At 51.8% G+C, this 15,129-nt stretch overlaps 1 protein-coding gene across 3 annotated transcripts in view; it reads right to left on the bottom strand.

Annotated features, from left to right (window-relative positions):
- Gfra2 (GDNF family receptor alpha 2) overlaps nt 1-6,436 on the bottom strand; it is a 95,517-nt gene extending 89,081 nt beyond the window's left edge. For 2 of the 3 annotated variants that reach the window (XM_005070978.4, XM_005070977.4), the window contains exon 1: nt 5,673-6,435. In XM_005070978.4, the coding sequence (XP_005071035.1) occupies nt 5,673-5,712 (40 nt within the window). In that variant the 5' untranslated portion in view covers nt 5,713-6,435. Of the gene's footprint in view, nt 1-564; nt 880-5,672 lie in introns of all 3 variants that reach the window. The other variant, XM_005070976.4, reaches the window with a different exon arrangement.
- Nucleotides 6,437-15,129: the final 8,693 nt, after the last annotated feature.

A 15,129-nucleotide genomic window follows, 5' to 3' on the forward strand; every position in this document is an offset into this window, starting at 1 on the left:
GCATCTGGCCAAGGTGACCAAGCATCCTGAAGAGTATGCAAATCCTAAGGCCCTGTCTGGACTGAGGAGTAAGGAGGAGGTGTCACTGGGGGAGAGGCTCTCGGGTTCTGCCTTGGGCAAGCTTGAGGAGAGCTTGCCTAGAGACATAGGACCTGTTGCTCACGTCCCATCCAGAGCTCCTAAGTTCTGTATAAAGTTCCTAGGTCAGCCATTGGATCCAAAGACCACATGAAGAGAGCAAGGTTCTGGGCTCAGCTCCGGGTAACAGGGCAGGGGCCGGTGCCTCCTGTTCTCTATCTGCCTGTGCCACTCCTGGGCACAGCTTCATGCTGCCCTGGCTTGCATCCCATCATCCGGCTCACCCTCCATCCTTGTCATTTCCCTTTCTCGATCACCATTGTCCTCCTAGGAGGGGTAACTACTTCCTCTCGATTCTAGCTTCTCTTATGGGTAAAACTGGGAGCAAATCAGGTCCCCCTTCTGCCAAGTCCTCCCTTGTGAACCCCTGGCTGGATACATCCCCTTACCCACCACCACCCTTCCTTGGGGCCCAGCCAGGCTTACCCTCGGTCAGCCCCAGATGAATGCTCCAGTAGATCTGCAGACACTGCAGCTCCTTCTTCATGGCCCGCTTGCAGCGGCAGTCATACAGTGGACTTTCCTGCAAGACCTCCAGGGCCGCCTGGCACTCCTTATTAGCCAGCATGGTATTGCGATCCCGGCCTGCCAGGCACTGCCGAAGGGTGCGGTACCTGGAGCTGCAGTTGGATTCAGCCGCACACAGCTCATTGGCCCGGACACAGTCCACTGGGGGGCGCCAGCCGTGGAGCTCAGAGCCCTGCAGGGAGGAAGGGCTGGCCAAAGAGCGGAGGGTTTCGTCTGGGTAGTGGGGAGGGAAGACAAGCATGAATGAGGGCTACCACAGTCTCCGACCCCAAGGTAGGCCTAAGGCTTGAAGGAACTTCTCGCCCACTTATATACCAAAGTACAGGAAGGCCAAGGTCAACTCAAGACCCAACCTAGTCAGCAATGCTCCCCTACAGCTGTGGTTCACATTCATTCCTTCTCGGCACAATCCTAGGAGTGGAACACAGCATCATAAATCCAGGAAGGCCTAACCCTTCACTAAAAACTGCCGCGGGGCTAAGAAGTCAACAGTCTAGACAGAAGGTCACAGCCTCAACAAGGAATGCTAGGGTTTGTGCAGAGTGGTCTCACTTCAACTCCGGAGCTACGAACCTCTGCTCCATCCTTGGTTAGAAGGCGCTAAAAGTCAACTAACCTTCAGAACCTGTCCAGACCTTAGAGAGACCCAAGAATCAAGCCTCAACATCACACTCCACATCCAAAATGGGAGATAACTCAAGGTCACACCCAGAGATACAGAAAAGCCCCCTCCAGTCCCTAGTTCCATCATTCCGTATCATTAGGCTTTTAGAAGACAGCCAGAAACAAGCCTAACTCTGTGGTCCAGGAGACCCAGGAGGGAGAAGCAGAGGCCCCTTGTAGGCCTTGCCTTTCCAAATTTGCCAACTTCACACCAGACAGTGGCCTGACCAAGGGCCTGCATGGCCAAGCTCCACCCCAGCACCCTGCAGAAGAGCTTGCATTGGGTAAAGCACAGGAACAAATCCGGCTCCCCTGAGCTCCCCTTCCCTGCCCCTCCCACCCCATGCCTCAACCTTGCTCACTTCCTGTCTCTCAAGGGCTCTCTGTTTGCACCTCACCACCCTTTCCCTGCTCCTTCCCCTCCTCCCTATACTACTCTGAAATCCCTCTGCATTTTTTATTTATTCCTTCCAAAAGCAAACTAATAAATCAATTACGGAAAAGAGAACTCCTCTCCGTCGGGCCCTGCCTTCCAGCCTGAGCTGGTTTTAACCCACCCCTCTTATCTGCTTCCCACAGTATTCTCAGAAGGGAGGGGCTTGAAGACTGGACATGAAGGGCAGAGAGAAGCTGGCCAGACCCTTTCAAAGCCAAGCTCCCAAAATGGTTTCCTCCAGACATGGACAACATCTTCTGTCGCCCTGCTCTTTCTAAACTCCTAATTCCAGACCCTGCCCCCCCCCCAAAAAGCCCCTTACCACTAGCTAAAGCAAAGGTGCAAGACCCAAAGAATAATTTGAGAGGCTTCCTCCACTCCCTCCCACTCCAAAACAGAATAAGATTCTAGGCCATTAGTCCTTTCCTCAGAATACTGCAGAATCCCCCCCCCACCCCACGCTTGCCCAGCCGCTCTCAGCCCTAGGAGGCCCTGCTCATGGGGGAGCTACTGCAGGGAGACAGCGACACCTACAGGTAGAGCTGCGCACAGCAATCCTGTCACTCCCCAGAGCCCCTGGAGGGGAAAGAAATCATTCCCATGGGCCACAGGCCTTTCCCACAAGGAAACAGCAAAGGAGATGAAGGGGAGTTGGACTCCCGATGGAGAAGGCTCCGGTTAGAGCAAAGGAAAATTTCTGCTTTCACTGACCATACTCCTGCCCCAGAACAGAAATAGGGAAGAATATAACCACACTGAGACAAAACAAGAGGTAGAAACCTGTACTGAGTAGGAGTTACTGGAAGCAAGGTCTGCCTTAGATGTGTCCTCCACAAAAGCTGAGACAGCAGCTTTCTCTCTAGGCTTCAGCAGATTCCTACACCGTTTTACACGACTCTAGTGCCTCTGGGCCACCCAGGAACAGCTGAACCACCACGCCCCCACTTGCACCTGTCTGCCCCTCTCAGCCAGCCCTGAGCTCTCACTGACTTCATCCCTGGGTCACAGTAGGAGTTCACTTCCACCTGACTGAGCTAAAGGCTGAACTGCCCAAGGGGAGCTCAGAATGGAACACACTAGCATCCTGGACCTTCTACAGGCTCAGAATTCACAGGGTTGTTTAAAGTCGGGCTAGCCGCTCCAGAGAGTGAAGTGATAAAGCATCTCTCTCTGCCTGTCCTGCCCCCCCAGATATCCCTAACACAAGCCTCTGTTGGTTCCCATGCCAATATCGAGGGGGCCCCCCATTCTGTCTACTGATGCTCACGATGTACTCTGCAGAGGACTAAGACATCCTTTCACCAGCTGTCCTTACCTCTGGGACTCAGCTTCAAAACTCCCAGAAGCAACCAAGCCCAGCCAGAGAAAGGAATCACAGCAACCAGGAGCCACTAGCCAAGAATCAAGAAAGGGCTGCCTTCCTGGCCTTAGGGAAGAAAACTTGGATCTATCGAGAACAGACCGTGTGGAGCAGTCCCAGGGAGCACAGGGGAAGTCCAGATTGCCCTCTGGCATCCAGAGTTCCCTCAAGAGCTAGGTGTGTGCCAGAGTGCCACTAGGGATGGGTCCTCTGTCCACCCAGCTCCCATCACTGTCTCTGTTGTCTCTCCATATATGCCAACACTAGAAATCTGAATGGCTGGGCTAAAAGGCCCTTTCTCTCCACTGCAGTCACTCTGAGCCTTTGAAAAGGCATTTGAATGGGGGACACTCTTCACCATGGCCCCAGCCCACTTCAAGCTGCTAAAGAACCTCCACTCTGAGTTGACTTTCCAGCTGGTTCCCAACTATAGTCTTCTAGGCAGGAAAGGAACCTTTGGATTTAAGTTTCCTTCCCACAACTCCATCCTGTCCTATCAGAACCTGTCATTCAGTTGAGCCCTTTGCCTAGCTTTGGGGAGGGACTTCTCAAGGGAGAGGGAAATGAAGGGTCATGACCCAAGGAGATGCCAGGCAACCCCCTCCTCTCGGATTTTACCCTCTTCCCATCTTAAACCCCTGGATGGTGGTGGACGTCTCTGCTGTCTGTTCATACTCCACACACATGCTTTCACATACCCATCACAGGGCAGGATGCCCGGTGCCACTTCCATGCAGAGCTGACTCCTCAGCCACCTCAGCTAGGAACACCCCATGTGCAACATGGGGTCTGACACTGGAGGGGGCTGTTCTCCTCCACTGCTGGCCTTCAGACAGGACCCTACACCTGGAAGGATGCATCCTTGATGATGGTGGGGCACAATTCAGCAGCAGGCAGTCTGGCTGGTTTTTGCCTGAAACGCAATTTTCTTTTCTTCTTGGCTCTGATCATTCTAAGCCCCAGAAAGCTGTGCTTTCAGACCATCAATGAAGGAAAGGTCAAATTTTGTGACAGTTCATTCAGAGTGAGAGTCCACTCCCCTAAGGCTGCTGGAAAGGGCTGCAGGATAAAAATGAGCTCAGAACATCTTCTACTCTCCTACTCTGTCCCTCAGGGTTACCACCACAGAGAGAAAGCAAGCCTGGGGAAGGCCACACCCCAGGGCAGGGCCTGTGTCTCCTGGGAATGCATAGCCGGGAGGTAGAAAGTCTGTGAGCAAGCAAAGCACCCAGGATACAGCCAACACTCAGTCTACCAGACTACAAAGCCACAGGACCAATCTGGAGGGCACTTCTTAGACCATGCACACCTTCCTTAAGCAAAGTCTACTACTTTCCTGTCGGGGTTATCCATAGTCCTTTCTGCTGGAGGTAAAGGTAGCCTAGCTCACTCTCGACTGCCAGCAAGCCATGATCCCAGAACAGCACCTGCACTGAAGCAGATCACACACACACACACACACACACACACACACACACACACACACACACACACACACACACACATGCTTTCCAGGACACAGAATCCACACATAGTCTTGTAAACATCACATCTTCACCTGTGCCAAGAGGAAATCGCTGTCTATCCCTAGACATGGCTTCCCAAGCAGCTAAGGTTTCACAAAGTATAAGGGGAAGGAGCAGGATCTGCTGGAGCTCAGAACCGCTGAGCAGCCACTCCTCCCTGCCACAGAGGGAGGGGGCTTAATGGATGAGCAGTGAGTGGTCTTTGTTTAGACCTGTTTTCCCCCTTTGCGTACATTCCCCCACTCGTCTCCTTCCCACGGAGCAAACTTTGGCCTCCTCCCCTCCTCTTCCTCCATGCCTCTAGCCCCAGGCCCCAGGGTGGTTGCTCTGAAGGCCTTAAACACCCATTTACAAGCCTGCGCTCCGCCTACCCATCTGGCTTGGGTCTAGGTGGAAATGGAGGCAATGGGTAGGAAGAAACTTGGAAAGTGTTCCTGAGAGTGGAGAAATAGGGTGCTTTCCTGAGGTTGATTGGCAAGCGAGAGGTGACTACAAGGGCTCCCCACAAATGTCCAAACCAAGACTTCCTGCAGAAACCCACCAACTCAGACAGCAATCAGGAAAGGAGAGGGCTGGCTGCCGTGATAGTTACCAGCCAGCCTCTCCCCTCCCTGCTTGCTTCCCCACTAAGAGTTGCATTCTTTTTTCTTCCTAAGTTGCTGCAAATTGAGTCCATTATTTTGAGGGAAATGAACGTTATCACCGCCTGCAAGTAAGCGTGTGTGCGCGCGCGGCGGCGCGTGAGTGCGTGCGGAGATGGTTTGAATGTTGGAAGTCTCCTTCTCAGTCCTCCGCGCAACCAGCCAGCTACCGCACCGCTCCGCTCCCTCCTTCAGAACCTCCGCGGCTGTTCGCCTCCCCGGAGCCCCGGCCCAGGCTCCCAGCACGGCGCTCTCCCGATGTCTCCCGCGGCGCCCAGCTTGAAGCCCCCATCCCCACCCCCGCGTGCCCAGCTTCCAGCGGGCGCCTGTACGCGCGCAGCCCGGTGTGGCCCCCAGACTCGCCACCTGCAGGTACTCACCTAAAAAGAAGAAGAGGCAGAAGGCGTTTGCCAAGATCATGTTAAATAAATCCCACAGTTTTGTGTATGTGTGTCTTTTCTCCCTTAGGTTTAAAAAATAAAAAATAACAACGATAATAACAATCGCCAAGCAATGATAATGACCCCCAAATCCAATGCGGAGATCCTGCCGGGCGGCCGGTTGAAGATGCCGAATCCTAGGGTTCTCGCTGGTGGCTGGAGGGGGTGGGGTGGGAGGCGGGCGGTGGGCTGCCTCTCGACGTCCCCCGTGCCACTGAAATCAAACACACGTAGCTATGTGTCTGGCTGCCTTCTAAGCCAACAGACTGGTCCTGAGGTCAGCCCAGCCCTTTGGGCGTCCGGGAAGGCGTGAGTCCTCTCGGGTCCAATTCTCCTGCACTTCCCAGGAGGGGACGGGAGAGGTGGGGGCGAGGAGATCTGAAAGTGTAGGGCTGGAAGAAAGCAACGAGGGAGGGGGTCAGAATAAATGCAAATAGGAAAGAAATCCACCGACGGATAAGGAGCAATCCAGTAGGAGCTTCTAGGACGGGAGACGAGAGTCGCTTCTTTGGCACCAAGACGAAGAAAAAGATTCAAAAAAAAATATATCTTCTCCCCCTAAGCCTTGCTCAGCTCACTTTTTTCTAATGGAATTCCAGTACCGGGGTGCCTGTGCTTGCGTGTCTTTCTCTCCTCCCTCCCTCTCCTCTCCCTCGCTCTCGCTCTCGCTCTTTGCTCTCGATCTCCGCTCTCCCTCGCTTGCCTCTCCCTCCCTACTCCCTCTCTCCCTGCTCCTCCCTCCTCCCGCTCCCTCCCCCTTCACGGCTCCCTCGCCAAGGCTCTCACGCCTCGCCCCACTCCTCGGCCCGGGGCTCGGCGCTCCGGCTCCCTGGCCGCTGGCGGCGTGGAGCGCGGAAGCGCGGCGGAGCAGCGACACTCTGCAGCAGCCGTGGTGGAGACTCAGCAGTGGTAGCAGCAACACGGCGGTGGCGCTGGCGCCAGGGAACGCTGGTCTAGGGGTGAGCTCCACCGCTGATCCTCTCGGCTCAGCTGCCCGCCCTTCCTGGGACCAGCCCGCCGCCTTTGGCCAGAAAGCGATTGGATCCCTGGGCTAGTGTCCACGCTCAGACCTACGAAGCCTCCACGCCCCCTCTTCTCCATGCAATGCCTCTTCCCTCCTAGACGAGGGCTTACGCCCCTCGAGTGCCACTGTCCAAGCACTGGACCCCCAGGGCCAAGAGGTCTGGGAAGCCTGGGAAAGCTGAGCGAGGCTGAGGGGTCACTGAGGCCCGGGTGCGGGAGCCATCCTGCATGTATGGGGGCAGGGCGTAGAAAAACCCTGGTCTGGTGGAGGTCTGGAAGAGAGCATCACTCTATGCAAGATAATGTATCCCTTCTGGGAAGCCGATCTGCACAACACCCCAAAGACACAAGGGTACACCCTACAGGCCAGCCCTCCAAGCAGGAGAGCAGCCTGCATGCCTGGGTCTAGTTCAGCGCTCCTACACGTGTGTTCTGCATGCGGAGCTTGGCAACTTTCACCGCACACTGGCGCCTCTTGCCAATACCCGCCCCCCAACACACACACACACACACACACACACACACACACACACACACACACACACACACACACACACACCAGCTTTGCAGCCATTCCAGACGTTTCTTTCCCAGTTGGTCTCTCATGCCCTGGGCGTCCCAACTGTCTCCTCCGAGGCAGTGAACCAGCTGGAACCGCACGGGAAAGCTCCAGCCTGGGTTCACGTCTCAACCTACTGGAGTGGCCCAAAATACAGGACACCCAGGCCTCCTCTCCTTGTCACCCCCACCCCGCATACAGAGATCGCCTGGGCTCCCCAGAGCTAGTCAGGGAATTGCTGGCCACTCCCGGCTCCCAAGGTTTGTGGGTGGGGACCCCTCCGGATGGGGACTCCTCCCCAAGCCAGGAAGGAGACAATTGATCCATCTGTCTTTGGACCCAGCTCACCGGCGTGTTTTAGTCACAGAACTGACAATAAAATCTCAGAAGTGCCACCGAAAAAGAAGCGGTTGGCTGGGAAAGGGTTGAAGGCAAAGTGAGGTTGCTGACTGAGGTGGCTGGGCTGCAGACAAGCGGTGCACACACCATGGCTGATGCTCTCAGGATCATACGAACCACACACATTGGGCAGCCTAGTTCTGTGCTCTCCTCTGACACACCGTCGGCTGTCCTGAATCCCTGCCTTTTTACCCTCATGTATGTGCCTTGCATGAGGCTCCTAGCAACTGGAGTGCTAGGGCCTGGTTTACATGGTGTCTGTCAACTTTGCATGCTGTCAAAAGAGGGAGGGGGGAGGAGAAGGAGGAGAAGGAGAAGAAGAAGAGAAAAAAAAGTGGTCAACAGCCAAAGCTTATTTGGGAGTGTCGTTTAAAATACATTGTTAAATATCGAGGCGATGGAATAGAGAAAATGCTAGAAATCTGCTTAGTGTGAAGAGAGTGGTCACTCACAAAACCAGCAGCCTTAGCTGCTAAGTGGCAAAGCTGGAGGGAGCAGCTTCCATCTTGTGGATTTAGGCGGGAAGGAAGCTTTTCCCAGCTGTGGGAAGCACCTAACAGAGATCTCATCTAGCCCACTGAAAGACAATGATCCTAGACCCTACATCCAATAACACCACTGTCTGGGCAGTGGGGGGTTCCAGCAGGAAGTGGGGAAACACTTAAGCAACATACTGCTGGCTTCTCTCTGCCCCTCCTCCCGGCCAATTCTGTTTTACAAAAGGACCTCCCAAGGTCTCCCAGGTTCTTTCCAAAAATTGGGGAACTTGAAGGTCTGATGTCAGCCAAGTGTAGGCAAGTGTAGGTTAAGAGATAAAGGCAATATGAGTTATACCTCTAGGGACTCTTAGTTCAGAAGCCAGACACTGAGAGCCTTGTCATTAAATAAGTAAAGACCTTTCCACTCACTCATCTGCTTCCAGAGCCTTCGGATGCTCCAGGCATTGCCCACCTCCACTCATTTGTAACCCCTGATGGTCTCTCTTTCAAGGATACCCTAGAGGCTTCAAAATCACTGCTGAGCAATCCTTTCTTTACTTAGACGGTATATATACCTCTTACCTCTGTTTAGCCCTAGTCGAGTATAGGGTTCTGAGACATCAGTTTTGCCCTCCATCTATAGTTAAGTGTACTGAGAAAGCAATAGAAGGCAGCCAGGGATGAGCTCTACTGAGTTCCCATGGGAACAGGGATGCAGGATTCTGGTGGTAGGTGAGTGACTTGAGATGCTTCAGGCCTTCAGGACCACCCAGCCCTCACAAGGACAATGAGAAGTACTCACCACCACCACCATTCACCTTGTGTGGCTGTGGAACACATTTACCTGGAAACCTCTTCCTTCCTATCTGAACCAAGATCCACCACCATCTTCTAAAGGCCAATCTGAACTGCAGTTAGATGGGGTACAGTCCATTCACCCCGATCTACTAAGGAGAATGTATTAAGCAGGGGTAATTTAGTCCCTCTGAACATCAATTATCTTATTTGTAAAGTGGAGATATTTCTTTAAAAAACAACTTCGTAAATATTAGACAGGATACAGCACACAAAGCCTTTGGTAGAATGCCCGACTCACCCCTACCTCCCAGATCCAAAATGAGAACGAGGCTATAGGATCTAAGTGCAATGAGAACCAGAGACTGAAAATCAGCAAGGTTCAAGAGAAGCTGAGAGTGCTTTCTAGAAGATGGGAGCAGATCCACCAAGAGGAAGTTATGGGGGGGTGTCCTTTGGGAGATGAGACATGAAACACACTTAGACCCTGTGTCCTTTTCAGTTTTCATGGGCCCCACCTCTCTGTACCTGCGCTTGCAGGATGGGGGAGCAGCCACTGGGCACAGACTGACATCACAACGTTGCAGGGGGAGAGAAAGCGGAAACTTGAACCTTAATGCCTCCTCTCCTTTGCCTTGTGGTGAGGAGTCCCTCGAAAGCAAGAGCACGAAGGAGTACGGAGACACAGAATGACCCACCCACACATAATGCAGAATCTCTTCCTTTGGTGTAAAGAAGACTGGGGGCTCCCTTGACCTACAGATGGAAACTAACCAAGAGCTTAAAAAAAGATGGCACCCCATCATGCTAAAACACACCAGAAACCACTGCTCCACCACAGGACAGGAGCCCAACCCAGGACATTCACCAGCAGCCAACCAGAATAAACTCACCAGATGTCTTCTCTGTCCTCAGAACTGTGCCAAAGGCTGTCGGCATAGGACTGGCGTGTTTCTCTCAGGGAAGCATTTAGAGATGGAGCTGGTCATACCTCTGTGAAAAGAGGGGAACAACCCAAAGACAAAGAGAGAGGCAGAAAGAAAGTGCCACTGGATTTCAGGACAGCTGACAAAAGGGGTCTCACTGTTTACAGAAGTGAGACTCGCTCTGGAAGTGTGAGCAAATTTGTCTAAGGACATTTCAGGCATGGGAGTTATATGTGAGGCAGCTGTGGTGAGAAAGGACTGAGACATCCAATAGTTGAGAGGAACCAGGAGCACAAGAGGAAGAGGCCTGGTGGGAGGAGACCTAACAGATCCGATTGGAAGGCATGATTGAGTGCCACACACCACAAGCTTTAGACGTGAGCCTCTGGGAGTCATAGAGGCATTGAGCAGGCATGTGACATAACAAATTCATGAGGATACTGATATGACAAGTATATGAAAGATGGAGACAAGTTTGGGGGGTGGCAATTGTGACAGTGTCGGCCTGAGGTAATGAGGGCCCGTAACAGGCGATGGCAGGGGCATGGACAGGAGATGGTGGTCAGAGATGGTGCATTCTAAAATGAATCGGCAGGATGTTGGTGACAACTTGAACACAATGAACAGGAGAGGGAAATTGCCATCTACTGAAGAATGGCTAGGCTTGGATAAAGACACCAACTCTCATTTTGCAGGCTCTGCCATGGGGATGGGGGAAAATAGTTCACTTGTTAGTGGAATACAAGCTAATACTCCTTTAATTCTGACAATAACTCCATGAGCTAAGTTAGTGGTTTAACTTACATGAAGTCCTATTCTAAGTGGGATAAAGTCAGGCAGCTGAGATTCAGGGCCCTGCATTAGTCAGTCTGGGTTCCATATGAATAAACAAAATGACAGCAGCTCTCCAGTCCTATAAATCCTGTGTCTGCGTTAAGGACATCTGAGATAATCCCTTTCTCCTTACCCTCTCTGCAAAATATTAATAATAATCATGATAATCAAAATCCTTCTTGTTATTTATACTTTGGCCATGTCTGGCTTCATCCTTGGAGTTCAAGGCTCGAGGGCACCAAGGATCCTGTCCGCATGAAACAACTTCATGATGTCCAGCCCTGTGTACTGAGCCTGGTTTCCCAGGCCTCTTCCAGGCCCCTGTTGCTCTCCAGTGACAGCAGAGTCCCAACTAGCATCGCCTTGGTCCAAGTCATTATGGATCTCAAGGGACAGCCCTGAAGGAAGGAGCTAGCCTGGGGTTAACTAAACCTTCTGGTGTTCTGAGAGGGAACAAGACTTCACAGCGTGGTGGGTGAGACCAGATGAGGGAGAGAGCACACTGCACTCAGGGGCATTGATTCCTCTAATTGATTTCAGTCAGTGTTCTCAGTGCCTCTCATCCCCTATAGAGGCAGGATCTCTGCAAAAGAGAATCTTTATACTTAGTGCCTTTTCAAGCCCCAAGGACTGCTCTGTGGCCTCACACAGCCCAGGGACCACCCCCCTCCCAAGCTCCAGCATGGCCCATTAGAGAAGGAAACACCTGCTTGCTACAGTTTCTTAGAGGGAGAGATATGGGAAGCAGAAAGGAGCTGCAGCCTTAAGCCATGTACCCTCTGGTGGAGATGCGGTGACCCACACAGAAGGAACACCCTCCCCATCCAGGTCTTATGGCATCCCAGAGGGATATGTAACCACAACGAGTCTCCCTTCATAGTGGACAAACTTGGGTTGAAGTCTGTCCATGAGAAGATACTAAAAGGTCATGGCACAGTCAAGGTCACAACATAAGTCAGCAAGTTTCAAATCTGGGACCAGAAAGGAGGTCCTTCTCATCCTATGGGAAGGAGTGAATTCTGATTGTCTTTCAGAATTGGGAAGGAAAGAAAGAATCCAACCTGCCGATGTGCAGGGGAGAGGGGGCAGGGGAAAATACCTAAGTCCACACTACCCCCACACTTAGCCATCACGGCATAAGCAAGCTAGGAAACTGGGCTTCTGCAGAGCTATGGCAAGCTAAACCCCCAGACGTTGCCCTGCCTTCGCTGTTGGCCTGACTCTTCTGCTGCCCGTGGCCGGCATGTACTCACCACACCCAGCCCCTTGCTAGGACCAGCCAGCGCTACATGTACTTGACAGCCCCCAGCTGCCTAGAACAACCCGGCTGCCTCTCTCAGGCACTGGCCATCTGCCAGGTGGCTCGAAGCTAAGACAGATAGGGGCAGTGACAGCTTCTGCCAAGACTCCTGAGCAGCTCCTGCTGCCTGGCACCCCCAGGAGAGCTCTCAGCCCCAGTGGCTCCCCACTGGGACCATGTCTTTATTTAGCCAAGCCTGGCAAGGAGGTGGGGCACTAGCACTGGGTCTGAGATGGACTGTCACTCAAAAGCCCCAGCTCTGTATCCAGGGCCTGAGAAGCGGCTCACAAAGGTCTTTGGACACAAAATGAGAGCAAGAGTGCTGCTTTCTAAGCAGAAGTATCTACCCTCTGCCAGGTGTGGAATTTTACACTTTATTACATTTATCTGCATATCCATCCTATCACACTGACCTCTTGCTCAGAGACTATCTTTTCTCATTATCCAGAATTTTCTCTCCTTATGCCTCGATTTCCCTGAACTAGTATTTTCCTGCTATCTTACTGGGTTTCCTATGGTAGGGAAACCTGGGAAAGTATGTTTAAAAACAAAAGAGTAAGTCACTAATAGTAGAATCATGACCATCATCGGCCCTCAGGCCCAAGGCCCTTGAGGTTATAAGGAAGAAGATATAATACCCACAACGATCAGGAGAGTGTGGAGGGAATCCTGCAGATTGTACACACCTGTGGGCAGCCAAGCTCCTGGGTGCTGGTCTGATGTATGCACCATTTGTTTTCAACAGAGCAAGGCAGAGGCTACCTCATCACCGCCCATTTCCAGGCTGTGCTCAGAATAAGGGAGTCACATTCGTCAGGTATGCCACAGGATAGAAATCTCAGCACTATAGGGACCCACTGTCTCCTTACTCCTAGAAGGAGAAGGAGCCGACTGGACCATGGTCTTCACTCCTGATAGCAATGGGAACTCAGCATTCTGTAGTCTTCCAAGATGCCCTGGGAGAAAATGCCCCTTTGTGCTTGAAGTGGTTCCAACCTTTCATCCTCTTGCTGTCCTGAGACAACACCTAGCCAGAAGAGTCCCAGATTAAGGTTTGAGTTCTCTCTTGCTGCCAGCCCAGAGAGGACCTTGGTACTGTATGAGGGTCATAATACAGTGATATGATGAAACCTCAAGGGATTCCCAGAAAGAGGGGGACAGGTGAAACTGAAATGTTCCCTTCAGGTCTATATGCTTAAACACCTGGTCCCCAACTAATGGTTCTGTTTGGGGGAGCTTGTAGAACCTTAAGACTATGGCTAATGAGCAGAAATGGGTGGGAGGAACTTTGGAAATGATAGCCATCTGTGATTCCAGCATAGCGCCCTCTACTTTCTGACCTAGCAAGAAGCAAACAAGGTTTATCACAAGTTCCTGATGGGGGATGCCCTTCTGTATATAAGTTTCTCTTATTGGTTGATGAATAAAACACTGGTCAATAGAGGCAGGAAGATAGGCAGAACTAGGAGACGAGGAGAATTCTGGAAAAGTAGGCAGAGAGAGGCTTCAAGGAGACACCATGTAGCCACAAAAGGAGTAACAGGTCCAGGCATTCTCTGGTAAGCCAAAACCATATGGAAATACATAGATTTATAGGAATGGGTTATAATTAGACAGAGCTAGCCAATAAGAAGTCCTAGCCATTGGCCAAAAGTTTTATAATTAATATAGTCTCCATGTATTTATTTGGGGCTGAAGCAGCAGCAGGACATGACAGGACAAGAACCTCCAGCAACAAGTTCCCACCACTACATCCCAAGCACCATGCCTTCCCCACTGTAATGACTGATATCCACTCCCGAAACCATGAGCTGTAATGAATCCTTCCTGCAAGTTGTTTCTGTCACAGCAAGGGAGGAGTGTTTGTGTACCGTGAGAGCCTCTGTCCTCTTGCCTATCTGTGCAGCATCCCAAGGCCCTCCATTCACCTTCCATCTCATTCACCTGGAACTGAGCCAGCAAAGTATACTTGCAGCCAGCTCTGCTCCCAGATGGCCATGTGACCTTAGGTCCTCTGGGACTGCAGTTGCCTGCCCTGCCAACCTCAAGGCAAGATGGTCAAGTGAGATGCTGAACACGACAGCACTGTGAAGTTTGAGACCCCCTAAACAGACATGCAACTGTGATGGAATTTTTAGGCAGCCCAAATCTTTGAGCAATGAGTTCTGGAGCCCACCTTCCAGCATCTGTTTCCAGAATGAGTATCCCATATCCACTGCACATGGGACTCTGTGGGAAAGAAGACCATACCCTTTCACAGATGGAGAGACAGAGGCTTTCTGTCTGGTCCCACTGTGGGTGTCCCTGTTAGCACTCCTCACAACCTACTGAAAAGGTTCATGTTTTTGTCATACCCCTTCAACCCAAAGCTCTATGCAAGTAGAACCTGTATCTTCACTGTCACTATACCCTCAGAGGCTGGTACACAGATGCTTAAGAAGGGATGGATGGATGGATGGATGGATGGATGGATGGATGGATGGATGGGTGGGTGGGTAGGTGGGTGGGTGGATGGATGGATGGGTGGATGGGTGGATGGGTGGGTGGGTGGGTGGGCGGTTGGGTGGGTGGATGGATGGATAGATGGATGGATGGATGGACGGACAGACAAATGTTGCCTCTTCTGTGCCACCTCCTCTTTCCTGTCCAAGAAGTCTCCAGGATCTAACTGACTTGTATAATAAATGTATTTGCTCCCTTCTGTTCTCCATTGGAAAAATTGATAAATCTGACCAGAAGATTTTTTTACTGCTTAAATTCTTTTAATTCAAACTAGATTGGCTTATGCTCTTGACTTTAAAGCCAATTCTACAAAGATTTAGCACATTAATGGAAACCTAACCCTTTAGAATTCCTGCTTGACCCATAAGCCTCATCTTTCTTACACATTAGTGGTGTAATCCTCCAACCTCTGTGCTGTGGCCCAGGAACCTCAATAATTTTTGTTTTAGTTGGAAGAAGGAAAAAGAAGCAACAACTTCAGGCCTGAGTGGCCCCCTCCCCTAACATGGATGAGAAGGGTACAGCCCACAGAAAGCTGGCCATTAGAAACCTGCAGAGAAAAGAGAACTCTTGTCGCCTG

The sequence above is a fragment of the Mesocricetus auratus genome, unplaced genomic scaffold (assembly GCF_017639785.1).
Source record: "Mesocricetus auratus isolate SY011 unplaced genomic scaffold, BCM_Maur_2.0 Super-Scaffold_2245, whole genome shotgun sequence".
Taxonomy (NCBI): Eukaryota; Metazoa; Chordata; class Mammalia; order Rodentia; family Cricetidae; genus Mesocricetus; species Mesocricetus auratus.